The 27,989-nt window shown below is 47.2% G+C and overlaps 1 protein-coding gene across 4 annotated transcripts in view; it reads right to left on the bottom strand.

The window, feature by feature from the left end:
- Positions 1–27,989, bottom strand: part of WDR11 (WD repeat domain 11) — a 156,148-nt gene that overhangs the window by 5,842 nt on the left and 122,317 nt on the right. For 2 of the 4 annotated variants that reach the window (XM_044296331.1, XM_044296329.1), the window contains 9 exons: positions 22,528–22,642; positions 19,369–19,540; positions 18,121–18,229; positions 16,639–16,701; positions 15,595–15,660; positions 13,358–13,505; positions 12,558–12,653; positions 11,306–11,471; positions 534–631 (listed from right to left, as the gene is read on the bottom strand). In XM_044296331.1, coding sequence (XP_044152266.1) covers positions 534–631; positions 11,306–11,471; positions 12,558–12,653; positions 13,358–13,505; positions 15,595–15,660; positions 16,639–16,701; positions 18,121–18,229; positions 19,369–19,540; positions 22,528–22,642 — 1,033 coding nt within the window. Of the gene's footprint in view, positions 1–533; positions 632–11,305; positions 11,472–12,557; positions 12,654–13,357; positions 13,506–15,594; positions 15,661–16,638; positions 16,702–18,120; positions 18,230–19,368; positions 19,544–22,527; positions 22,643–27,989 lie in introns of all 4 variants that reach the window. The other 2 variants (XM_044296330.1, XM_044296328.1) reach the window with 1 other exon arrangement.

The raw sequence follows: 27,989 nt of genomic DNA on the forward strand, positions 1-27,989 counted from the left end.
GTATCTGGCATAGCTGGATACCGCCATGCACCATCAGATCGCCACTGACTAGAATAGGATACAACCAGTTTCAGGCATATATGGCAGCTTTTGGTTGGGCAAAAAGTGCTGCATGCAGTATTTTTTGTCTGGCCAAAAGCCGGCATACAAGCTGGAAATCATCCGGATGCCATCATGGTCAATGTCGATCTGGCAGTGCACGGGGGGATCCACCTATGCCAGATACAGTGAACTCCAGCAGTCTATTCTTTTGCCATAACAGTCTGCCAGAGATCAAAAACATATGTGAACACACCCCAAATTGCCATTTTCTGTAGCCTCACAATGGAACCACTGTGGCCAAGGTATAATACAGGTGCATTTCAGTGTGTGTATTATGGCCGTAATGTTCTCACCTCCAGCTGTTCTAGTGAACCAGACTTAGTTCAACATAAGATCCTTCTGGTTCCTATAGCTGTGGGGTGTCCACATTAAAGCGAACTGACAGCGATAAATAATAAATGTACCTGACCATTAACATCTGCAGTACTCACCTTTGCCAGCCAGGCTGCGTGGTTCCATTCATTGTAAGTTTGGAGGTAGCGGCAGGCGTCTGCAGCCTTGTCTATCAGGCAGAGCAGCTGCACCCCCTCTGTGTAAACAGACAACCAATTTAATACTGTTAGTTTTGGTATCCTATTATAGTCTGCTATTTCTACGGAATACAGCACTACATTCAGCATCATTTCCAAAATCATACCTCTTATCTATGTATTGCTTTTTTTTCAGCAATAATTATGTTTGTATGAATTCTTATACAATTCTTATAGAAAAAATCCAGTCATCCTATAATATTACAAAGATGATATCGCTTTAGAATACAAACAGTCATAAGGATTTAATTTAATCACTTGTTTTCTACAGTATATCAAAAATAAATCCCTACCCTATCCAGTCATAAGTATTAATAATCACTTTCCATTATATCTAAAGGGAATCTGTCACCAGGAAAATGTAAAGTAATCTGCAGGCAACATATTAAAGATAGGGGCAGAGCAGATTGATAATAGGATTTTTTGTGCTTACCTGTAAAATACTTTTCTAGCTGAGTTCATTGGGGGACACAGAAGACCATGGGTATAGCTGCTGCCACTAGGAGGCGACACTAAGCAGAAAAGTGTTAGCCCCTCCCCTCAGCTATACCCCTCCTGCAGACACTGAGCTAATCAGTTTGTATGAAAGCAGTAGGAGCAGCCAGGAGAAGCCAACAGAAAAAAATAAAAAGGAAGAAATACGGAGATGGGTCAGAACCAAGAAACGGAGGGACCCATCAAGGAGAGCCAGCAATGTACTTACGGGGTGGGAGCTGTGTCCCCCAATGAACTCAGCGAGATGAGGATTTTACAGGTAAGCACAAAAAATCCTATTTTCTCACTCGTATCTTTGGGGGACACAGAAGACCATGGGACGTTAAAGAGCAGTACCATGGGGAGAGAATAAGACCAGAACGAATCCAAAACCTTTCATAACGCCCTGCACAGAATGACAGGGGAAGGACACACCAAAAAACCCTGAAAAAATGGGTAGGGCAGGAAGAGCCATTCCCAGGAAGACCAGCCAGAGAGCGGCTGAATACACAGAGGCCCCGGCTGGGCAGAAGAAGAACAGCACAGGGGACATAAGCCACGGCTTAGGAGACTTCGGAAAAAGTGGAGAGCATACAGAATATCCACAGATGGACCAGAAAGAAAACAAGTCAGTCACCAGAACAAACGGAGCGACTGCAGGAATACCGAAGAGAGAAAACAAACCCTGGGCCCAGAAAACTTCTAAAGAAGTGATACCCAAGGATCAGTACCCCAAGAAAAAAAACACCCTAGAGTGATCAACAGACACCACATGGCATGAGAAAAAATAAATAAATGAATTGAAAAACAGTGTCTGGAAACCGAAGGGACAAAGAACTGCAAACGTGACGAATCTTGCTCCCCATAGGGGAAGAAGTAGGGGTGCCAGAAGGCAACAACCCCGAACTGCATACTAGACTGCCAGAGGAGAAGAACACTTCAGCAAGACCATGAACAAGTCAGGGCTAGAGAACCTTGATGTTTGACATGACCATGGCCCACAAGAAAAACATTTTGAGGGAGAGAAGAGACAATAGAACAAGGCAGTGGAAACGACCAACCCCCAAAAAAATAAGAAAAAAAAAGGAGATTTTTGTATAACTTACCAGTTAAATCTCTTTCTCGCTCTTCCTTGGGGGACACAGACCTTGGGTATAGCTCAGCTCCCTAGGAGGCGTGACACTAAGTAAAACTGTTAAGCCCCTCCTCCATCAGCTATACCCTCAGCCTGGAGATAGAGGCTACCAGTTGCGTGTCCAAGTAGTGAAAGGATAACAACCAATAACGGAAACAACCAGCCAGCAACCCAACGGGGCGCCAGACCATAACCCTGTAACCAAACACAGAAGGGTGGGTGCTGTGTCCCCCAAGGAAGAGCGAGAAAGAGATTTAACTGGTAAGTTATACAAAAATCTCCTTTTCTCGCCCATTTTCCTTGGGGGACACAGACCTTGGGACGTTCAAGAGCAGTCCAAGAAGGGAGGGACCACAAACCCAAGGCGGAACACCACCAGAGCATCAGGAAACCGCTGCCTGCAAAACCAGGCGGCCCAAAGCAGCATCCGCTGATGCATGCGTATGCACCCTATAGAACTTTGTGAAAGTGTGCAGAGAGGACCAAGTGGCTGCTTTGCACAACTGTTCAGCCGAGGCCCGATGCCTCTGCGCCCAGGAAGCTCCGACTGCTCTGGTGGAATGAGCAGTGACGCCGAAAGGCGGAGGTCTGCCCTTGGCTCGATAAGCCTCAGACACCGCCAGTTTAATGAAACGGGCAATAGCCACCTTGGAGACCGCCAACCCTCTGCGCGAACCCTCCGGAACCACAAACAGGGAGTCCGTGCGCCGAAAGGACCCGGTGACCTCCAAGTAAATCCTCAACGCCCTGACCACATCCAGACGGTGCAGTTCCCGTTCTCTGGGGTGGGAAGGAGAGGGACAGAGCGACGGAAGGACGATGTCCTCATTGATGTGAAAGGCGGAGACCACCTTTGGCAGGAAAGTCGGGACAGGCCGAAGCACAACCTTATCCTGGTGGAAGATCAGGAAAGGTTCGGAGCAAGAAAGAGCCGCTAACTCCGACACCCGTCGGAGAGACGTGACGGCCACAAGAAAGATGACCTTGCAGGACAGAAGGCGAAGGGAGACCTCCCGTAAAGGCTCGAAGGGGGCTGATTGGAGCGCCGAGAGCACCACATTCAGGTCCCAGGAAGGAACTGGAGGGCGGTACGGCGGAACAGAGTGAGCCACCCCTTGTAAGAAGGTCTTAATTGGCCCTAGAGGGGCCAGGGGACGCTGGAGAAGAATAGACAGCGCCGAAATCTGACCCTTCAGAGAACTGAGGCACAGCCCCAGGTCCAGACCCGACTGGAGGAAGGACAGGATTGTGGGAAGAGAAAACCGGAGAGGTGGGATGCTCCGGGACTCACAGAACCCCAGATAGGACCTCCAAACCCGATAGTAGATCCTAGAGGATACGGGCTTACGAGCCCGGATCATGGTGCGGACTACGTCCGCGGAGAAACCCCGTCGCGTTAAGACGGCGGTCTCAATAGCCACGCCGTCAAACGTAGCGAGCCTAAATGCTCGTGGAAGATCGGTCCCTGAGAGAGAAGGTCTTCCCTGGAGGGCAGTGGCCACGGTGCGTCTGCCAACAGCAACATTAGGTCGGCGTACCAAGACCGGCGGGGCCAATCCGGGGCGATTAGAATCGCGGGGACGCCCTCTACCGCGATCCTCCGAAGAACCCGTGGCAGGAGGGGAAAAGGAGGAAAGACGTACAGAAGGGAGAATTCGCGCCACGGAAGGACGAGCGCGTCGGCGCCGTATGCCTTCGGGTCCCGTGCCCTGGCCAGGTATAGGGGGACCTTGTGGTTGAATTTGGAGGCCATGAGGTCCACGTCGGGGCGACCCCAGCGAAGACAAAGGGCTTCGAACACCTCTGGGTGCAGGGACCATTCTCCCGGGTCGATGGTGGACCGGCTGAGGAAATCCGCCGCCCAGTTGTCCACCCCCGGGATGTAAATCGCAGATAAGGCCGGCACGTGCGTCTCCGCCCAGAGGAGAATGAGGGTCACCTCTTGCATCGCTGCAGCGCTGCGAGTGCCTCCCTGATGGTTTATGTATGCCACAGCCGTGGCATTGTCCGATTGGATCCGAACAGGGTGGCCCCTCAGCAGATGGGTCCAGTGTCTGAGGGACAGAAGAATCGCCCTCAGTTCCAGAATATTGATTGGAAGTCTGGACTCCGATAGAGACCAAACGCCCTGGACGGACCGGGGAGGGAAAACCCCCCCCCCCACCCCCGTAAGCTGGCATCTGTGGTAATCACCAGCCAGTTCAGTGGAAGGAAGGACTTCCCCCTTAGAGGGATATGCAACCACCAGCCGAGGGAAGCCCGAGCCAGGGGAGGCAGAAGAAAGGTCCTGTCCAGACTCCTCGGTGATTTGTCCCAGGCCGACAGAATTGCCCTCTGAAAGGTGCGGGATCGGAATTGTGCGAACGGCACCGCTTCGAAACAGGCAACCATCTTTCCCAACAACCGCATGCTGGATCTGAGGGAAGGGCGGTGATGACGGAGGAGACTGCGAACCGACCCGCGAAGGGCCAGACGCTTGTCCGACGGAAGGCGGACCTCCGCCAACTCTGTATCCAGGAGCATCCCCAGGAAGATCAGCCGTCTGGAGGGGGTAAGGGAAGATTTGGGGTGGTTGATAATCCAACCGAACCGCGTCAGGGTCTCCAGAGTGAGTTCCACACTGCGGGATGTCTGAGAGAAGGAGGGTGCCTTGACCAGGATGTCGTCCAAGTATGGGAGAAGAAAAACACTTCTTGAACGTAGAAGGGCCAAGACAGGGGCCAGGACCTTGGTGAACACTCGAGGAGCCGTCGCCAGACCAAAGGGAAGGGCGACGAATTGGAAGTGATCGTCCCCCACCGCGAAGCGCAGGAAGCGGTGATGACATGGAGCAACCGGAACGTGGAGGTATGCATCCTGAATGTCGATTGAGGCCATGAAATCCCCTCTTTCCAGGGAGGCCACTGCGGACCTGAGAGACTCCATCCGGAATCTCTGCAGTCGGAGAAAACGGTTCAGGCGTTTTAGGTCCAAGATCGGACGCACTGAGCCTTCCTTCTTGGGAACCACAAAGAGGTTCGAGTAGAACCCCCTGAACCTTTCCGTCGGAGGCACGGGGGCGACGACACCCTTGTCCATTAGAGAGTGAATGGCCGCGAAGAAGGCGGCCACTCGTACGGGATCTCGCGGAGGACGGGATCGGAAGAAACGGTCTGGCGGAATGGACGCAAATTCGATTTTGTATCCGCAAGATACAATCTCGAGCGCCCATGCGTCTGAGATGTGGGCCCGCCATACGTTCCTGAATAGGAGAAGGCGGCCCCCCACCCGGGTGGGTGGGGGCGCACCTTCAGGCAGAGGGCTGCTGGCCTGTGGGAGCCCGTGCAGGCTGGGACTTGCGCCAGGTAGGTTGCGTCCGAAAAAACGGCTTCTTGCGTCTATCCTGGGCTGGGCCAGAGGAAGAAGAACTGGCCGCGGGTCTAGACCCGGTGGGCTTGCGAAAGGACCGAAAACGGGACGAACCAGCGCGACCACGGGGGGCGCCCATTGGCCTGGACTGGGGGAGGTGAGTACTCTTCCCACCCGTGGCCTCTGATATAAGTTCGTCCAGACGGGTTCCGAACAGGCGGGAACCCGTGAATGGTAGGCCGGCCAAAGAGCGTTTGGAAGCGGCGTCCGCCGCCCAAACCTTCAGCCAGAGTTCCCTCCTGACAGAAACTGCCAGGGCAGAGGAACGGGCAATGAGGGCACCCGCATCAAGGGAGGCCTCACAGACGAATTTTCCGGCCTGAACAATTAGTTGGGCTAAGGAACGGAGGTCCTGAACAGGGACGTCCGACCCCAACTCCCGTTCCAGTTGCAAACCCCATTCAGAGACCGCTTTGCCAACCCAGGCGGAGGCAAAGACCGGTCTAAGGGCCGAACCAGAGGCAGTAAATATGGCCTTGGAGAGGGATTCCGTACGACGGTCCTCAACAGACTGGAGGGAAGATCCGTCCTGTACAGGAATAGTAGTGCTTTTGGACAGGCGAGCCACGGGAGGATCAACCTTAGGCGGGGATGTCCACGTGGTCACAGAATCCGCTGGAAAGGGATAACAAATGTCCAGCTTTTTGGGTGTAATAAAGCGGACGTTAGGCCGAGTCCAAGCCTTGGATACCACAGAAGAAAAATCAGCGTGTATGGGAAAAACCTTGGAGGCCTGTTTGGGGCGGAGAAAGGACACGCCGGCCTGTTCAGAGCTGGGGGGGTCATCGTGTAGCTGAAAGGTATCACGGATGCTAGTGACAAGATGCCCCACCGCGGACGCCAATTTGGACGGAAGCTCTGAGTCCATGTCCACGTCCGAATCCGCCAGTTCTCCCTCAGAAAGCGTATCCCTTTGAGAGGATAGACTTGACTGAGCTCGCACGCATGGCGGAGAGAGCGAAGCATCTGGAGAAGATGTGCGCTCAACCCTTGAACGTTTCTGAGTATGCCGGGCCCTGGAAGATTCGCTGGGAGGCAGGGAACCAGTGGGGGCGGCAGAAACGGTAGTCCCAGCGGGTGCGACAGGGATTGTGGCAGCCTGCGGGAGAGGCGGTCTATCCACGAGACGGCCCACTACGTGTGTAAGGCTTTCCACCGCCTGAGACAGAGACCTAGCCCAGTCAGGGGGTTCAGAGGCACCGGGGGGCGCAGCGGGAAGCGGGCCCTGCACCGGGGCCTGACATGCAAGGCAATGCGGCTCAGATTGCCCACGCGGAAAAAGTTCCTTACAGGCGGTACAGGCATGGTACCAGGGTTTGGGGGCACCTGTGGGATCTGACATGCTGAAGTGTGGTTGTACTCTAATATAGAGACCACAAAGGGTTATAGCAGCTATGACCAGGAGGGTTAGGAGAGGGTTAACTGTCCTACCAGTGCCTCAGAAGAACGTCAGGAGATGGCCCAGATCAGCAGCAGCAGAGAAGCAGTGAACAGCAGTGAGCAGCAGAGAGCGCCCACAGAAGCCGAGCGATGTACACAGGAGGTTAGAGTCCCCCACCGTGTCCCAGCTTCCTGTCAGGAGTGAGGAAGCGCGGGAAACCTCAGCAGAAAGCGCGGGGAACAAGCTCCGCCCCCTCCAGCGCTTGAAATGTCTCCTGTGAAGGAGAACGTAGCTCCGCCCCCAAAATGACACGCGTGTAAGCCCCGCCCCCTGCCGGGACCGCTAATCCCCGCCCCCCGTTCTCGGCGGGAAGGGGGAGAGAGAGAAGAGAAAAATGGAGTCAGCCCCGAATGAGGGGGAGGGAGAAAGATAGCAGCGTGGGGGGGAACGGCGTGGGGGTGCTGAGGATGCTGCTGTGCTGCATTGTCCTGCAGATGAGCGCTCAGAATGAGCGACCACGGGTGCCCCCCTTACCCAGAGGGGTAGATGCTGCAGATAGGGACGGGGTATGGGCTGGAATAGCCATCTCACCGTCCGACGTCTTCACCCTCAGTCCTTTCCAGCAGGGTCGCCCCTTCAGCCACTGGCACCGCAGTGGCAGGAAGCTGGAAGAGGGGCTTGGCGTGCGGGCGACCCCCTAGCTGGCGGGATGTAGGGGAGCCATTGCTGCCCAGATCCTCCTATTGCTTCTGTGGGGGAGGCAGCAGTGCAGATAAGTTGGCACTGGCGCAGCTCAACCCCGAGAGAGCAGAGAGGTCTAATGCGTCTCTGGTATCCCTAGGAAAAAATAAAATAACAAAATTAGAAGAAAAAGTAAAAATAACAAGGAGAAAACAGCCCTGCAGTAGCAGGGAGTGTCTTGCCTCCTTGGACACTAAGCTAAAACTGGTAGCCTCTATCTCCAGGCTGAGGGTATAGCTGATGGAGGAGGGGCTTAACAGTTTTACTTAGTGTCACGCCTCCTAGGGAGCTGAGCTATACCCAAGGTCTGTGTCCCCCAAGGAAAATGGGCGAGAAAAAGGGATTAACCTGGAAGGAAAAAGAAAAGTGTCCTCCAGGATAAAAAAAACGTCCCTTTGAGACCTACGGCTAAGGGGTTTGCCTCATAAGAGTGCTTCCCAAGGAAAATGACAATGTGGAAAGCAGAGGTATGTAGAGGAGGACCTTAAGTTCTGTAACAAGAGAGGAGAGAAGCCGTCTGATACCTATAAAAAGGCTGCCTGGACTGACAGACCTGATCGGAAACTAGAGAAAGAAATTATCTAGTCCAAGGGAACAGGTAGAAGTGACGTTGATGTCTGAATATTAGTGGTGACAATAAGGACAGTACGACCGCTCTACCTGGCGAGGGAAGAAATGCAGACAACTCACATATGCAACTGGATAAGTGCATACCCAAACTCCACCAGGAGGTAACGCTGGTGCCGCCACCGTAGCAGATGGTAGAGGCAATGCACTACATGTGAAGGGAACAAGGCGCTAAGCCAGTGCCATAGAAATCGGTAGGTTATACCAGGTACAGAAAACTGGAATGCCCTCCAGAAGCGAACAAACCCATAACTTGCAGCATGGCTTTGTATGGGCATTTGACCAGAGCTATAAGGAATAAGTGTACCTCTCAGTCCCTTTCTCAGGAACACCATATATACCATGCTTGGTGGAGCTACCACACCCAGTGATGGCAGAACAGGAGCACAGTGCCAACTGTGGGAGAAGGAAAAGTAGACACAAGCACAGCTACAACGAGTGAGAAAGTTTCACTTCCAAAAGGAGAAATGTTTTGTAGAAACCACACGAAAAGCTAGGGCCGATACTCCATTTGGAGGAAAGGGGTGTGGCAAGAACCCCGGGTGCCGCGCCCACTGACAATACATCCTGTAGCCAGAACATAGTAACTGTCGCCATTTGAAGAAGGAACACAAACGCTTTTCCCGGAAAGGGGTCACACAGTAGCCCAAAAATCTACTGCCAGCTAAAGACTGCCTCATAGGGGGAGACCATACCAGCACCCGTGGCCTCACCAGAGGAGGGACTTCACCTGAAAATGAGGTCAAACAGCAGTAGCCACCATGAATTGGTGCTAGCGTATACTTATATACGTATACTACCACCTGAGAAGGAAGAAAACTGGCACCCAGTGCAGGACATTTCACCTACTGAAGGAGTGTGGAGGCCGAGCGTACCAATAAACATCAACAAAATTAGAATGGTGCCATGGACTCAAGGCACGAGGAAAGGTATCAACACCCAGGGAAGACAGAGGCCGCCACGCAGGCACCCGACACCAATCTGTAAAATGACTCTCTGAGGAAGGGGATAGTGTGAAAGTAGTCACAGTATCCAGTGGTAGTGCCAAAATACCATGTAAGATGGGGGGGATAAGGCAATTGTAGGAACCGTATCCAGCAAATAGACGAAGTGAGAGTAGTCGCGGTAGTTAATGTGCAAGCAATCACTCCACCTAAGAAAGACGGATAATGCGATAGAGGCGGAAGCTTCCAGAGGTAGGGGAATTACTCCACCTTTGGAAAGAGGGGGACCCCGACATGATGTACAGTATCCACTAGTAGTGCAAGTACTACTGGTTGCGCAACTACTCTGCCGATGCTACAGGACGTATGTAGCTAGCAGGAGTGCAAGCACACCGCCTATCCATTGCGCCACTGGCCCCACTGTAGTGCTATAGGACGATGGGAACTAGGCCCAAAATAGGACGGGAGCTCCAAGGGTTATTTGTTAAAATTACACTTCTGGAAGTAGGAGTCAAGGTGACACTGTTGCTGGCGGGTAACAGTGCATTTGAGATCCACTGTTCCCCCTTGTCTTCCAGAGGTGGGGAATGAGCAGCGGGCTTGAGGACCCACTGGGGAAAACAGGTGGTTAGAGTCCACCTGTAGCCCGGACCTTAACATTTAAAAAAATATATAAAGCGTTGGCAGACCAGCAGGAAAACATGTCTGCCTCTTACGGACACTGAGCTAAAACTGATTAGCTCAGTGTCTGCAGGAGGGGTATAGCTGAGAGGAGGAGCTAACACTTTTCTGCTTAGTGTCGCCTCCTAATGGCAACAGCTATACCCATGGTCTTTGGTGTCCCCCAATGATACGAGCAAGAAATATAGTTTTAAGGGAAAAGATTCAGTAAAACTTGTATTTTACTGATTTAAATTACTGCTTATTCTGGGCTTTGAAATTAAGTAGTCCATCCTATCAGCCATAGAGGGCAGGCTGTCAATCACTGATAGGACCACCTCCTTGACTTCTTAGCCCAGAATAAACCACTTTTACTGAATCCTAAAATACTATAAGAGTCATTTACTAAATGATATATGCCATATACATTTTCTAGCATATATCTGTTGCAGACTGCGGTGCAAACGTTATTTGTGCCGCAATCTGCAACTTTTTCCAGCTCACTCCAGGTCTAAAAAATGGGGAGTAGCGGGGACGGGCCGGCAATCCCATCCCATTTATCATTTTCTACACCTGTTTTAGACGTGGAAAATTGTTTAAATTTAAGCCAGCGTGGAAGCTGGCTTACAGTTTGACCGGCAGCGGATGTACCAAAGTTATGGAGAGGCCGGCGCCTCTTCATAACTTTGACGGATCCATGACAGCGCATGGGGTTATTAAGACCTAAAACACTGTTCTTATTAAATGACCCCTATATATCTGCTCAGCTCCTCCTGCTCTTTAACATGCTGTCTTCCACTCACACATCATGTTCAAAGTGACAGGTTCCCTTTAAATACCCTGATTCTTTATTTCCAAATGCCAATGTTTCCTGCTCTGAGTAGAGCACGACTTGGTCACTTGTCACCCCTCCTGCCACGTCTGTATTAGTAGATACGTGCATTCCTTATTAAATAACAATTCTGGAGAATCTTTTCCCATTTCTCTACAATGTGCCGCTTATCTGTTATCCCTCGTAGAAACATATGAACTAGGTGTTACTATTCCCTTTATCAAAGATGTGTGTCCCTACACAGTCTGCTACTATCGGCACTGATTGGATAGTGTCAGACTTTGTGCCAACTCGCCCCCAACACCCAGTTGTGAATTTAAGCATAAACTTGTAAGAATAATACCAGAGGAATAGCAGGGAGTTACGAGAAAAGATGTTTCATGAAGAAGACAGATCTTTACTAACAGACATTGTGGTGGCACTAAAATGTGTGTCTCAGTGTCAGCCATTCACAAATTCCTCAAGCCCTACCTGCCAGTTTCCCATTGGCAATCATGTTGGTTGCTACCAACTTAATTGTGCTCTGGGAGGGTCCAGAGGATGTAACTGTGGTAACGAGGCATGCCTTCAAGGAATCGCAGTAATACTGTGGGTTGTCAGCACTGGTTTCTAGAAGCAGCTGTACAGCTCGGTCTGTCTGTAAAAGACATAAATAAATTAACTGGCAAAAAGTAAAGCAAAATCTGGCATGTGCATTGTGATTTTAGATACAATCTGGCTGTTAAAGGGGTTGTGCAGTCAGTATATATTGATCGTGGGGTCTGACACACAGCACCACTGCCGATCAGCTGTTTGTAAAGGCCATGGCTCTCCAGTGAGCACTGCAGCCTGCTCACAGCGCTGTACGCTGTATAGTGGCTGTGCTTGGCATTGCAGCCCATGCTACATAACTTTAATGTGGCTGAGTTGCATATAGGCCATAAGTTAGATGAACGTAAAGTCACATAGCCTAAGAAGAGACAGCAGTGCTCCCAGGAGTACCGAGGACTCTTCTAACAGCAGGGGTTCCGGGTGTCGGACCAACACTGATCAGATATTAATGACCTATCGTAAGGATAGGTCATCAATATTTTACTCTTGGAAAACCCCTTTAAAAGGAGAATGCCAGTCATTAACATAATCACCTATCTAAAAAAGTGGTTCAATGGAGCACAGGCCAAGAATGCCAATTACGGATCCTTCCAATTTTATTGGAAGTACGAAAACTGCTGAGTGGGCTCAATCAGCTGTTTCCATATTTCCCAAAGAGTTGTATGGAGAGGCAGTAACTTCGATAGTAGGGAGAAAAAGAGGACTGGGTTTCCCCATTATAAAGAAGGGCTGTAGTTTCACTGGCCATACCCCCGACTGATCTAATATTTATCGCCTGCCCTGTATATATCCCAAATGGGTTGATTATTGAGTGTCAGGGGTGGTCATTATTATGACACAAGGATTTTGGTGATATGCTGCAATTATACCTAATTTGCATGTCTTCAGTAATTACAGTTAAACTGATCACTTAAAATTGCATTGAAAAATAGTCTTCTAAAGGAGTGGTTCTCTCCAAGATACAATCTGTCACAGGAAATCTGGTCTGTGACCTAGGTCTTCCAGAGAGGGCTCTCCGTATATGATTTTACAGTTGATCTGTTTCTCAGTACATACTAGTGATAAACCCATAGTTTCATCATAATCACTACTTCATGGTCTATAAAAGCGTCTTATCACAGTTAATATGTACCTGCCCTAAGAGAAGCAGCTGGTCTGCACACTTCCTTGTATGTTCATAGCTTGAACGCTTCACCTCTTGCAGACAAATTCTATCCAACTGGAATTTCTGCAGGTAAAAGAAGACATAAAGACAGAAGCTTAGACCAAAAAAAATCTGTGATACATTCACTAACTTTACCGTTATGCACACACAAAATTCTCATTGGTTCCAGTTATAGATACAGATTCGGGGTACCATAATCAGTCTGGATCCCCAGTTCTACAATGTCATAGCCAACTAGGAAAGGCTCCAGTCTTGCAATTTAGATATCGGGGCGTACACTATTCAAGGCACAGGTTGGTTTAATCCCTGACTGTCCATGTCTACACAGATCTCGAAACTTCCAGGCTGAAAGCTGGTCCTGATGTGGGTTCTGGATAAGCACTGGGCAACGCAGATACTTCCTACCACTGTATCAAGCTATGGGGGGCTTCTGGGGCTATTGTTTACACAGGCTGGAAAGGTGCCCACTATAACTCTGTTTGTCCTCTAAAGCCATCCTATGATGCACTGCTGTCTGGCTCTCCATGGTGCATCTCTCAGACCACCTATGGTCATGTTTTTGGGTGTCCTGCTGGTTTCCATGACCATAATACAGATATGCACATGTGTATTATATTTTACTTTTACCCAATTAACTCTTCCATGTTGTAGTGAGCATGAACAAAGATATGTAGAGAGGAATGGCCTGGTCAGTCCTTCAGCTGGTACACACCAGGTACAGTATGTCCTATTTTTGAGAGCAAATGGGCTGGATTTTTTGCTGTTACCTGGAAATAGGAATTCTCACACAGCAGGTCATAACAGATGTCCAAGGGGTTTGCTGAAATGCTGACGTGAGGTGCATCACTTTGGAAAACCTTAAGGTAATGAGATGCCACAGTCCAAAAATGCAGCTCAGACTCATCGCCATATAACCTAAGAAGGGAAAAATCTTATTAAAACTAGGCATACACTACCTTCTAATTAAAGTTTCTGTACAAACAATACTGTAAGATATTTTAATACAAAAACGCTATTGATACTTTTAAAGAGAAGGTGACAAGTTTGAAAGTTATCACACAGAATAGCGGCTAAAGGAATTATCCCAGCGGCCAGATCCCCACCGATCCCGAGAACTTAGGTGCCGTTCACCTGTCCTGCGTCAAACATTGTCCCTGCCAATCCATTTATTATGTATGAAACTGCTGGAGATAGTTGAGCACAGCAATTGGCCATCTCTACCAGTACCACAGAAAATAAATGGAGGAGCAGGGTGCATGCTCGACCTGCCACTCCATTATGATTGGCGAACAGGACCCCCAGGACGGGGAAGGGGGCTGGGGGGTCCTATCATCAGACACCTACCGAACATTTACTTATCCTCTACCATGTGACTGGGGAATACCCTCCAAACTTGGCACAACCCATTTAAAGGGATGTTTACCTTACAGAGAGATGCCTATACTAATACACTGTAACAAGCCCATCAGCTGTGTAAGTAAGACAGGGTCGGGAACAAAATATAAACAAAATCTTTCCATTCTTTGATAGAAAGCAATTATCTTGAAAATGTCTGAATAAATGTCTGGATTTGTGTCTGACTAAAGCTCCGATTTTTGTATCCTCAAGACGTTGGACACTTCTTTTGGGGTTGGTCCTCCTTAGTGAATGACCGCTATACCTGTATTACACTGGTACAGGAAAGGCTGTCAGTCACTGAATAGGACCGTCTACTGGACTCCTGGGCAAAGAAAAATCCAAAATAAAAATTTATAACATACAAGTTGTAATGTTTTCCCACCAAGCTGTACATCAATCTGATCAGCTCGTCCTGTTCAATGTTCAATTTAAGTTTCCTTTTAACTGTAATGAATTATATGACGGGATTCTTCTGGCAATCCTAATATTGTCTGAAATTGCAATGACGCAGCCAACACTGGGGTTATCAAATCGACATCCCACCTGAAAGCTAACCCTAAGGCCCCTTTCACACGGGCGAGTATTCGGCACGGATGCGATGCGTGAGTTAAACGCATTGCACCCGCACTGAATACCGACCCATTCATTTCTATGGGGCTGTTCACATGAGCGGTGATTTTCACACATCACTTGTGCGTTGCGTGAAAATCACAGCATGCTTTATATTCTGCGTTTTTCACGTAACGCAGGCCCCATAGAAATGAATGGGGTTGCGTGAAAATCGCATGCCTCTGCAAGCAAGTGCGGATGCGGTGCGATTTTCACGCACGGTTGCTAGGAGACGATCGGAATGGAGACCCGATCATTATTATTTTCCCTTATAACACGGTTATAAGGGAAAATAATAGCATTCTGAATACAGAATGCATAGTAAAATAGCGCTTGAGGGGTTAAAAAAATAAATAAAAATTATTTAACTCACCTTAGTCCACTTGATCGCGTAGCCTGGCATCTCCTTCTGTCTCCTTTGCTGAACAGGACCTGGGGTGAGCATTAATTACATGAACAGGACCTGTGACGACGTCACTCCGGTCATCACATGTTCCATCACATGATCCATCACCATGGTAAAAGATCATGTGACGGACCATGTGATGACCGGAGTGACGTCATCACAGGTCCTGTTCATGTAATTAATGCTCACCCCAGGTCCTGTTCAGCAAAGGAGACAGAAGGAGATGCCGGCTACGCGAACAAGTGGACTAAGGTGAGTTAAATTATTTATTATTTTTTTTAACCCCTCCAGCTCTACTTGACTATGCATTCTGTATTCAGAATGCTATTATTTTCCCTTATAACCATGCTATAAGGGAAAATAATACAATCTACAGAACACCGATCCCAAGCCCGAACTTCTGTGAAGAAGTTCGGGTTTGGGTACCAAACATGCGCGATTTTTTTCACGCGAGTGCAAAACGCATTACAATGTTTTGCACTCACTCAGAAAAATCGCGGGTGTTCCCATAACTCATCCGCACATTTTCCTGCAACGCCCGTGTGAAAGGGGCCTAAGGCTTTCACAGCACCACACCATGCTTTACTATACCTTGCAACCAGTAGGCACCTCTGCAGGAGAGTGAACTCCGGGTCCAGGAAAAGATCCTTTATATCACTATGGAGGTAAGTGTAACAGATAGTATATATAATTAGCTTTACTATGCTTTCAATTAGGTAAATGGTATATTAAAGGGGTGTCTGAAGGTCATCATTATCTGATAGTGGGGGTCCGACAGCTATTTGAGAAGGAACCAGCACTCCCAGTCACGTTCATATAACCTAGGCACAGCTCAGCCCCATAGAAGTGAATGGGTCTGAGCTGCGATACCGTTTGATAATGGCTATGCTTGGTATCGTAGCTGAGACCCATTTACCTCTATGAGCAGAGAGTGCCTTCTGTGAGCGCCAGTGCCTTCTCAAACAGCTGATTGTCAGGGGTCCCGGGTGTCAGACCCCCACAATCAGATACTGATGAAGCAGCCATCTTCATCAGAGGATAGGTCACCTGTAAAAAGATTTTGGAAAACCCTTTTAATGATTGTGTTTTCTCAAGTAACAAGTGAATAATTTCCTGTTGCTTATGTAGCCCCACATATTCTAAAGTCCGTTACAAAAATTGTCACCGTTCACATGACAGTTTAATTCACCCAAAAGACACCCACAAGACCCAATTTCATCATTTAATGAATAAAAACTTTTTGGGATGGTGGCAGGGAGAAAACTGGACCTAAATATTTAGAAATTATAGCACACACTTAGGGGGCGAGTCTACCTTGGCTTGACAGGCATCACATTAATTAAACGTGCCACGTTGTTTGATAAATGTAGCAAATATTTAGAAAATAGCATCTACAGATGTTACTCCGGTTTTTACAGGCGTAATATTGTGATTCGCAATTGATAAATCTGGCATACACCACATTACCATAGCTAAACACACTCTCTTCCCATACACTTTTTAAAAGTGGCAAGAGCGGTGTAAATTTCCCAAAAGTCAAACATTTTTGTGCAAATATGGCTTTGGTTAGAAAGTTACCACATTTTGACTCCCCATTTCTCTTTCAGGGCATCACACAAACTTGGTGACACTCACTTGGTCAATGCGTTGATTTGCTGCTGGATCAGGTTCTTGATGTCATCGTGCTCTGGGAAGTCACTTTAATGAAAACACACACAAGATGATTTTCATCATGCTACTCTCTCAATTATCATACTTTCTAGTTCTGTAGTTTGGCGGTATTAGTTCTGAAATTGGAAGAAACATAGGTGAAAGACGTTACCTAATATAAATCAAATATCCCGGCACCACCCTTTTGATTTTTTAAGAACCTTTTCAACTTTACCCATGGATTGGAAGGGTCATTAGATACCATGTAAAGCTCTGGGACTCGGTGACCCAGCAATCATGGAGAGGGCAGGCAGACGCCTGTGAATAATGTCACCAGCCTCTGCCTATGCTTTCCAAAGAGAGGACTGTGATGATATGTAATATTAGGTGTTGGCATAGTCTCTGGAACTAGTTTCAGGCTTCCTTCTCCAATGTCCATAAGGCTATGTTCACACAGTGTTTGCGCTATACATTGAAGGCATATATCACAAACATTCTGTAGCATACGGCACTGTATAACCATGCAGTGGTATACATTGGCCACTGGTCTCAATGCCGAAAAAAAAGAAGAAGCCATGTTGTTTATGTTTTTAAACAGTGGCCCGAAGCAAAAGTATCACTGCCACACTGGCATGATGGAGGCCAAAAGACACTTTTTTGACTAGTGTTGGGTACATGGTGTCCTATGTTCAGACTATAAATCAGAAGCTTTCCCATCATACATTTCTTCACCCAAATGCGTTGTAAACAGAGAAATAACATTTTTGCTACTACCATCAAATTCTGGGGGTTGAATATACCTATCTAGCCCTAAACAAGTTATAAAACAGGAGCTTCTACGTACTGCAGACACATAGGCCCTGATTTACTAAGACTAGCATTTTGTACTCCAGTCTTCGTAATTAGGTTCAAATCCCAAACTGCACCTGACTCTGAAATCTACACCAGCTTGAGGTGCCGAAAATTTCAGGTATAATTTAAGCCAGTGTTGTAGTGTAAATTTTGGTAAAGATGCCAGACCACCATAGCCCAGCCGGCTCCCACAATGTCTGTTTTTGTAATTTTTACAAAAACATGATGTGTGCCCCCTTTTTTTGTAGTCACAAATGGACGAACAGCCCATGATACGTCAGGCAACCTGCTAACAAGGTCCTACAGGAAAAAGTTAGAAATAGAACTACAAAGTGCTATGTTGGCTTTACTGTGTTGCTATGTTGGCTTTACTGTGTTGCTATGTTGGCTTTACTGTGTTGCTATGTTGGCTTTACTGTGTCGCTATGTTGGCTTTACTGTGTCGCTATGTTGGCTTTACTGTGTCGCTATGTTGGCTTTACTGTGTCGCTATGTTGGCTTTACTGTGTCGCTATGTTGGCTTTACTGTGCAGACTCGTGTATAACAATAAATGTCAGCTTTATAATGGAGAAATTACAGTCACTTTGGGTGAATGTAAAAACAAATCCACTTACGTGCTAGAGATATCTAAGGAATGCTTCTCTCCCCAAGGCTGGTGCAACAGAAAGGCTTTAAGGACGAGGGATGATCTTGGAAGAAGCAGGTATGGACACCAGACGGGATCTGGAAACATAAACAGCCATCACTCTACAGCCATTTATGTATTCAGTATTTCATTTCCTCTCCAGTCTGAAACCGCAGTGTGTTTATTTGCTGAATGTTGTTTAGTCGGCGGTTATCACAGCTAATCCTTCCATTTACAAGCATGTTCAGCTCAGGAGAGCCGGCATGTTATTTCTTCAGGACGTGGAGCAGACACCTTACACTACTCATCCTCAAGGTAAGCAAAAATTGGACTGATTTGATGTTTGCACTCTCAATTTAGTTTTACACTGTGCGTCGCAGTGTCAGTTTGCCGTAGGCACTGGGAAAGCTAACATTGGGACCTATGGGCAACGGAGGTGTACATCAAGAACTCTCCCCGACTGCCACCACCGACGGACACTGCAAAAATACATATCCGATTGTCGTCAGATCAAGCCAATAACCCCACAAACAAACACTAATGTCTATGACCAACTTTTATCACCTCCTATATTAACTTGTCACTTTCAATTAAACAGGGCTGAGATGAACTAGAAGACATGGCCCATGGGCAGCATTTTCTTTAAAAAAAAATCTGCAATTTTATTTTAATAAAGCAAGCAAAAACTTACAACCTAAGGCCTCATGCACACGACTGTTTTTCGGGTCCGCATCAGAGCCACAGTTTTTGCGGCTCGGGTACGGACCCATTCACTTCAATGGGGCCACAAAAGATGCGGACAGCACTCCGTGCACTGTCCGCATCCTTTGCTCCGTTCCGTGGCCCCGCAAAAAAAATATAGTATGTACTATTCTTGTCCGTTTTGCGGACAAGAATAGGCATTTCTACAATAGGCCGCAAAAAACGGAACGGTCGTGTGTATGAGGCCTAGCAGTAACGCCGTGGAGGAGAAAAATCACAGCATGCCCTCCGACCCCAAAAATCTGCTTTGTTATGGACTTTTAACACCGAAAATCTATTATGTCTGAACATGTTCTATGGCGACTTCATCTTCATGTTCAGATGAGTTCATAAAACCTGCAAAACTCATGTACTGTGTTTATTATTTCTCAGAAAACAATAGAAAAAAATAAAGATCATTGAATTTCTAATGGATCTTGAGGCTTCGAGGTGACTTGTGTTTGCCCCCACCATTGCTGGAAACATTTTAGTCTACCTAGCAGTTCTTGTTCATCCATTCTGAAGCATGCAGGTTTCATGGACATCTCCAGGACTCTGATGCAACCATCATCACAAGCTAAGATGACTTTGTCTGATGAGCACCAGTCAACATCCAGCACACGATAATTCATATTTCTTCCCGTGCGCAGGGAACTCACCATCTGAAGCTGCTTAAAGAAAGAGTGAGATGTCACATTACAATAGCATCAACACGAATGCTAACTGGCAATTATAACGCATTTCCACCAAAGAAAAGTTCTCATTCAAACTTACTGCGGCCTGTGCTCTGTACTGGTATACTTGTTGCAGATTTTATGTGTGGATTTACTATATGTGGTGTTTTGCATTGCATTTTTGGGCTGAATAATTTATTCAGGAGATGGCTGCATACTTCCCTCAGGGATGTGGCTCCTCAGGGGTGTAGCCAGACAGACTATGCTACATAATACCAATCAAACACTGTGCATGAGTTTTAACACTCTCTTAACACCAGAGTGTTAACTGCGGGAATCACGCCCCATGTGGGCGCTGTATTTCCCATTATGGACATTGCTTATCTGGAGTGGATTTGAAGCATCATAATGATTTATGATGTTGTTAACTCCTTCCCGTCCATAAGTCTACTGAACGTTAGTCACGGTACTGTGTGGCTACAGTTCTGCACACTTACAGCCATAAAGTGACTAAAGTTCAGTAGACTTACCGACAGCAAGATCATAAATCATTATGATGCCTGCGAATCCACCCCAGATGAAAAGTGTCCATAGGGGGAAATATAGCACCCACATGAGCGTGTTTTCTGCAGTGAAAATGCTTGTCTGAAACTACCCTAAAAGGTCATACTTCCACACATTCACATGCATCTGCAGAATACATATTTTTGTGCATACTACTTGTGCCACTGTGTATATAAAACTGACGGCAAAGTGTCACTTTACATAACTATGCCCCATTGGGCTTTTACGCATTACTTACAGTTAAAAAAGAACCTGTCGCCTCCCCTGACATGTCTGTTTTACCGACTACCTGCATTTACCTTGTAGTAACAATTGTGCAATATCTATTCTTACGACTCAATGAGGTGCTGTTCCTTTATTATACCTTATGAATGAATTACTAGCAGTTTGCAATGAAGGCCCAGATGGGTGTTACCAGTTGGGGAGAAGGGGAGTGGTCCCTGCACAGTCTGACAGCAGGGACACCCCCCCAACTTGTAACATCCATTTGGACCTTCATTGCAAATGGCTAGCAACTCATTCATAAATGCAGGAATATTAATGGAATGGTACATCATAGGGTCGTATGAATAGATGCTCCATTGTTACTACAAGGGAAATGCGGGTAGTTGGTAAAAAAACAGACATGTCAGGATAGGAGACAGCTCTTCTTTAAGTAACGCTTCCACACTATAAATCTGACCTTATAATAAGTGGTCTGCAGGACCTGAGAGCTTGATAAGCAATCACATATTATTTGACAGCCATATAATTATATTGTAACCCCACACTAGATCCAGACTGTAATCAATGTCAATAGAAACCGGCAATTACCTTGAACTGTGAAAAGAAATATGCACGAACTGATCAAAGCATTCACAAATGAACACTGCAAGAGATCTCACAGATAATTTGAAATTATATCTATTCTTTCCTAACCACCATACTTTTCCCTCCCTTACCATATTCTTAATGGCGCGTTACTTTAAAATAAAAAAGGACATAAAGGATTACAGTACTACAGTAACAATTTTGATGTTAAATAATTAAAAACCTAAGGAACAGTGACCTCTGCTGGCAACAAGAAGAAACACCATGTAGAAGTAGACTGACAGCTTTATGTCAGTATGATTCCATTACAGAAAGGTCAGGCAGAGGCACACAGCATTATACATCATGACAATGCCGTGCGCTTCTGTAGTCCATACCACACAATACCTCTCTCATACGGAGCGTTCTTCCCGCAAGGGACACGCTCATGTGAAAGAACCCTAAAGCGGCTTTGTCACCATATAACCTGGTAGGGTCGATGATGCTACTTAAAACGATACCTGTCTTATGTCAGTCGGTAGTTTCGCTGCAGAGAAAAACAAACTTTTAAAATTATACAAATGAACTATTCGAGCACCAGGAGACGGGCTTATGCGGTTCGAGCACTGCTCCAGCAACGCCCCTGGTGCTCCATAAGGACGCCCATCTGCTTTTCATCACACCCCCTGCCTTTAGATTGAAGTACTAGACCCCACTTGTGTCCAAAAGGGTGCGGATGAAGGCGAAGATGTGGTGCGCATGCACCGCTCTGGACACATGTGGTGCGCACTGTCAATCAGAAGGCAGGGGGCGTGATGAAAAGCAGATGGGCGTCATTATGGAGCACCAGGGGCGTCTCTGGAGGGGTGCTCGAACCGCATAAGCCCACCTCCTGGTGCTTGAATAGTTCATTTTTATACTTTTAAAAGTTTATTTTTCTCCGCAATGATACCACAGACAGACATAAGACAGGTATCAGTTTTAATCAGCGTCATCAACCCTACCCGGCTATATGCCTGGTAAAATTGATCCAGTTGACAGAGCCGCTTTCATATGAATGGAGCTAGCAGAGAGCGACGTGCTTGCCGCAGACAGACCTATTCAGATTAATGGAACTGATCTTTAATCACAGTAATTTCACAAATCTGCTGCGTATGAATTCACATGGGTGGTCCCACTGTAATAAGTTATCCACTAACCACAGGGTAGGAGATAAGTATCTGACTGGTGAAGCTCCAACCACTGGGGCCCCAACCGATCACAAGAGTGAGGAGCCGGAGTCACACATGCCCTGCTCCATTGAACTCTATGGCACTGCCTAATAAAGGATGAGTACAGTACTCAGTTATCTGCAGCAGTCCCATAGAGTTCAATGTGCATGTGTGCCCACCACTCCAATCACCCTGACACCTCATTCTTGTGATCGGTGGGGGTAACAGAGGTCAGACCCTCACCAGTCAGCTATCTATCCTCTTATCCAATGCATAGGGGATAACTTCATATGGTGAAACAACCCCTTTAATGTCCGTTCCACAACCTGACGAGAGACGCAACAGCCAGTTAAATGGGTAAAACCGGCACATATCACAGAATATGCAAATCCTAGAAAACAGTATTAAGTCACTTACCTCCTTTGTATCCCAAACTTCCGCTCCATCACTGAAGAGCACAATTAGCTTCTGGTTGCCTTTTCCTGGGGCAAACCGGATTTTCCAGACACCGCTCCTGCGGGTTGGTATTCCTCTGTGACAATAGGTACGCTAGCATTAGTACTTAACCACTTCAGCCCCGCTAGCTGAAACCCCCTTCATGACCAGAGCACTTTTTACACTTCGACACTACACTCCTTTCACCGTTTATCGCTCGGTCATGCAACTTACCACCCAAATGAATTTTACCTCCTTTTCTTCTCACTAATGGAGCTTTCATTTGGTGGTATTTTATTGCTGCTGACATTTTTACTTTTTTTGTTATTATTCAAAATGTAACGATTTTTTTGCAAAAAAATGACATTTTTCACTTTCAGCTGTAAAATTTTGCAAAAAAAACGACATCCATATATAAATTTTTCGCCAAATTTATTGTTCTACATGTCTTTGATAAAAAAAAAATGTTTGGGCAAAAAAAAAAAATGGTTTGGGTAAAAGTTATAGCATTTACAAACTATGGTACAAAAATGTGAATTTCCGCTTTTTGAAACAGCTCTGACTTTCTGAGCACCTGTCATGATTCCTGAGGTTCTACAATGCCCAGCCAGTAGAAAACCCCCACAAATGACCCCATTTCGGAAAGTAGACACCCTAAGGTATTCGCTGATGGGCATAGTGAGTTCATAGAACTTTTTATTTTTTGTCACAAGTTAGCGGAAAATGATGATGATTTTTTATTTTTTCTTACAAAGTCTCATATTCCACTAACTTGCGACAAAAAATAAAAAATTCTAGGAACTCGCCATGCCCCTCACAGAATACCTTGGGGTGCCTTCTTTCCAAAATGGGGTCACTTGTGGGGTAGTTATACTGCCCTGGCATTTTAGGGGCCCAAATGTGTGAGAAGAACTTTGCAATTAAAATGTGTAAAAAATGACCGGTGAAATCCAAAAGGTGCACTTTGGAATATGTGCCCCTTTGCCCACCTTGGCAGCAAAAAAGTGTCACACATCTGGTATCGCCGTACTCAGGAGAAGTTGGGGAATGTGTTTTGGGGTGTCATTTTACATATACCCATGCTGGGTGAGAGAAATATCTTGGCAAAAGACAACTTTTCCCATTTTTTTATACAAAGTTGGCATTTGACCAAGATATTTTTCTCACCCAGCATGGGTATATGTAAAATGACACCCCAAAACACATTCCCCAACTTCTCCTGAGTACGGCGATACCAGATGTGTCACACTTTTTTGCTGCCAAGGTGGGCAAAGGGGCACATATTCCAAAGTGCACCTTTCGGATTTTGCAGGCCATTTTTTACACATTTTGATTGCAAAGTACTTCTCACGCATATGGGCCCCTAAATTGCCAGGGCAGTATAACTACGCCACAAGTGACCCCATTTTGGAAAGAAGACACCCCAAGGTATCCAATGAGGGGCCTGGCAAGTTCATCGAATTTTTTTTTTTCCGCATAAGTTAGCGGAAATTGATTATTTTTATTTTTTTTCTCACAAAGGCTCACTTTCCGCTAACTTAGGACAAAAATTTAAATCTTTCATGGACTCAATATGCCCCTCAGCAAATACCTTGGGGTGTCTTCTTTCCAAAATGGGGTCAGTTGTGGGGTGTTTGTACTGCCCTGGCATTTGAGGGTCTCCGCAATCATTACATGTATGGCCAGCATTAGGAGTTTCTGCTATTCTCCTTATATTGAGCATACAGGTAATGAGATTTTTTTTTCCGTTCAGCCTCTGGGCTGAAAGAAAAAAATGAACGGCACAGATTTCTTCATTCGCATCGATCAATGTGGATGAAAAAATCTCTGCCAAAAAAAAAAAACGGAGGGGAAAGGCGTCTGCCAGGACATAGGAGCTCCGCCCTACATCCATACCCACTTAGCTCGTATGCCCTGGCAAACCAGATTTCTCCATTCACATCAATCGATGTGGATGAATAAATCATTGCCGGGATTATTTTTTTTATATATATATATATATATATATATATACAAAGTGTTTGCCAAAGCATAGGAACGCCGCCTCCTCCTCAGCTCGTATGCCTCGGCAAACATATCTGTTACTGCAGAGGAGAAAATCCCGTCTTGCAGCGCCGCATACACCGACTTGCGTGTAATCTGACAGCAGCGCAATGCTTCTGTCAGAATGCACATCGGTGCTGCAGCTGGTCGATCGGTTGGTCCACCTGGAAGGTAAAAAGACAAAAAAAAGAAAAAACCAGGCCGCAACGCAATAATTTTATTAACTTTGCAACAGAACATGTAACTTTAACTTTTTAACTGAACATTAACCTTTTTGCTTACTGGTGTGTTTTTTTTTTGGTTTTTTTTTTGTTTTTTTACCTTTATAGAACAAACCTCTCCTTCCCCATGGGTCAATGTGCAAAGCGCAAATCGCCCAAAGATGTGGCGAAGTGCGTTATGCACTTTGTCCCATGTGAAAGGAGGCGTTTGCAGCAGCAGTGAGTGAATGGGCCCTAATAGCCCTGTGTGCCTATCCTGGTGAGATGATCCCTATGCTAATAGTGTACCTGTGAGTGGTACTTCCGGAAACACTCTCCAAAGCATAGGGCAGGGTGGTCAGGACAGTCAGGACAGAAATAGCGGGTGTCACGCCTGCTACAGACACGACATCTTTTTCGGGGTGACGGTTGGGTTGAGGTACCAGGAACGACATTGGGGAAATGTCGCTCGTGTAGACGGCTAACTACACTGGTGGATGGGGCCACGGAACCTCCTGGATACAGGAGGTTCTCGATGATCTCTTCCTGAAATTTGAGGAAGGATCCAGTTCTCCCAGCCTTACTGTAGAGAACAAAACTATTGTACAGAGCCAATTGAATTAAATATACAGACACCTTCTTATACCAGCGTCTGGTTCTGCGGGAAACTAAATACGGAGACAACATCTGGTCATTGAAGTCCACCCCTCCCATGTGGAGGTTATAGTCGTGGACTGAGAGGGGCTTTTCAATGACACGGGTTGCTCGCTCAATTTGTATTGTCGTGTCTGCGTGAATGGAGGAGAGCATGTAAACGTCACGCTTGTCTCTCCATTTCACCGCGAGCAGTTCTTCGTTACACAGTGCAGCCCTCTGCCCCCTTGCAAGACGGGTGGTAACGAGCCGTTGGGGGAAGCCCGCGCGACTAGTTTGCGCGGTACCACAGGCGCCAATCCGTTCTAGAAACAAATGCCTAAAGAGGGCCACACTTGTGTAAAAGTTGTCCACATAAAGATGGTACCCCTTGCCGAATAAGGGTGACACCAAGTCCCAAACTGTCTTCCCACTGCTCCCCAGGTAGTCAGGGCAACCGACCGGCTCCAGGGTCTGATCTTTTCCCTCATAGATCCGAAATTTGTGTGTATAGCCTGTGGCCCTTTCACAGAGCTTATACAATTTGACCCCATACCGGGCGCGCTTGCTTGGGATGTATTGTTTGAAGCCAAGGCGCCCGGTAAAATGTATCAGGGACTCGTCTACGCAGATGTTTTGCTCAGGGGTATAAATATCTGCAAATTTCTGGTTGAAATGGTCTATGAGGGGCCGAATTTTGTGGAGCCGGTCAAAAGCAGGGTGGCCCCTGGGACGGGAGGCGGTGTTGTCACTAAAGTGCAGGAAACGCAGGATGGCCTCAAAACGTGCCCTGGACATAGCAGCAGAGAACATGGGCATGTGATGAATCGGGTTCGTGGACCAATATGACCGCAATTCATGCTTTTTTGTCAGGCCCATGTTGAGGAGGAGGCCCAGAAAAGTTTTAATTTCGGAAACTTGGACTGGTTTCCACCGGAAAGGCTGGGCATAAAAGCTTCCCGAGTTAGCGGTGATAAATTGTGTGGCATATCTGTTTGTTTCGGCCACAACTATGTCTAAAAGCTCCGCAGTCAAGAACAGCTCAAAAAATCCCAGGGCCGAACCGATCTGAGCTGTCTCAACCCGAACTCCAGACTGGGCAGTGAAAGGGAAAACTACGGGTGCGGCTGAAGTTGGGGACTGCCAATCAGGGTTTGCCAGCACCTCTGGGATTCTAGGGGTTCTACGGGCACGTCTTTGCGGTGGCTGCGACGGGGTCACTACTGCACGTGCCACCGTACCAGCTTCAACTGCCCTTCTGGTGCTCGCTACTTCATCAGGTTGTACGGCAGTGCTGGTACTAGGTCCAGGGAGGGCTGGGCTGCTGGTGTATGCCTCACCACGTAATCCGACAGCACCAGCCCCACTCTGCTGCTCTTGAAGCGGATCCTGCGCAACCTGTGGTCTAGCGACACGGGGCCGGGTACGCCTGGTGGTATCAGGGACCTCAGCCTCCTCGTCCGAACTTTGGGTCAGAGAGCCACTGCTTTCTACAGGTTCGTATTCTGACCCGCTGGATTCATCAGATGAGGGTTCCCACTCCTCATCCGACTGGGTCAGAAGCCTGTAGGCCTCTTCAGAAGAATACCCCCTGTTAGACATGTGGGCAACTAAATTTAGGGGTATTCCCTGAGACTACCCAAGAAAAAAAAAGCAAGCCTGTATTACAAAGGGGAGGCTAGCGAAGTACCGGAGGCCGCTGCAGTTGATAAAAAAATATCAAAACTGATTTTTTTTATCGCCGCAGTGCGTGTAAAGTGATTGTGCAGTGATCAAAAAATCACTGCGGTGGGGCGGGTGTGGGCGAACGCACGTGTGGGCGACCGATCAGGCCTGATCGGGCAAACACTGCGTTTTGGGTGGAGGGCGAACTAAAGTGACACTAGTACTATTATAGATCTGACCGTGATCAGTTTTGATCACTTCCAGATACTATAAAAGTACAAATGCTGATTAGCGATACGCTAATCAGCGAATAACGGACTGCGGTGCGGTGGGCTGGGCGCTAACTGATCGCTAACTACCTAACCAAGGGGCCTAAACTATACCTAAAACCTAACGGTCAATACCAGTGAAAAAAAAAGTGACAGTTTACACTGATCACTTTTTTCCTTTCACTAGTGATTGACAAAGGGGTGATCAAAGGGTTAATTGGGGTTCAGGGGGGTGATCTGGGGCTAAAGTGTGCTGTTTGGTGTACTCACTGTGAAGCCTGCTCCTCTGCTGGATCCAACCGACAAAAAGAACCAGCAGAGGAGCAGGCAGCCATATATCAGATCATATTTACTAATATGATCTGATATCTGGCCTTTGATTGGTTTTTTTAAAAATCGCCAGCCTGCCAGCCGCGATCATTGGCTGACAGGCTGGTGACCCGACCCCCCTCTACGAAATGCCGGCGCGAACTGCGCATGCGCGCGCGCATATTCGCGTCGTCTCGCGTCTCGCCGCCTCCGGACCGCACATCTGCGTTAGGCGGTCCGGAGGCGGTTAAAGGAAATGTGTCACCATACATCTGCCAAGTAAAACCAGATGGCAACACATATCCTTTTTCTAATCTGTTTACTC

This window comes from Bufo gargarizans, chromosome 6, assembly GCF_014858855.1.
Source record: "Bufo gargarizans isolate SCDJY-AF-19 chromosome 6, ASM1485885v1, whole genome shotgun sequence".
In the NCBI taxonomy this organism is placed as follows: domain Eukaryota; kingdom Metazoa; phylum Chordata; class Amphibia; order Anura; family Bufonidae; genus Bufo; species Bufo gargarizans.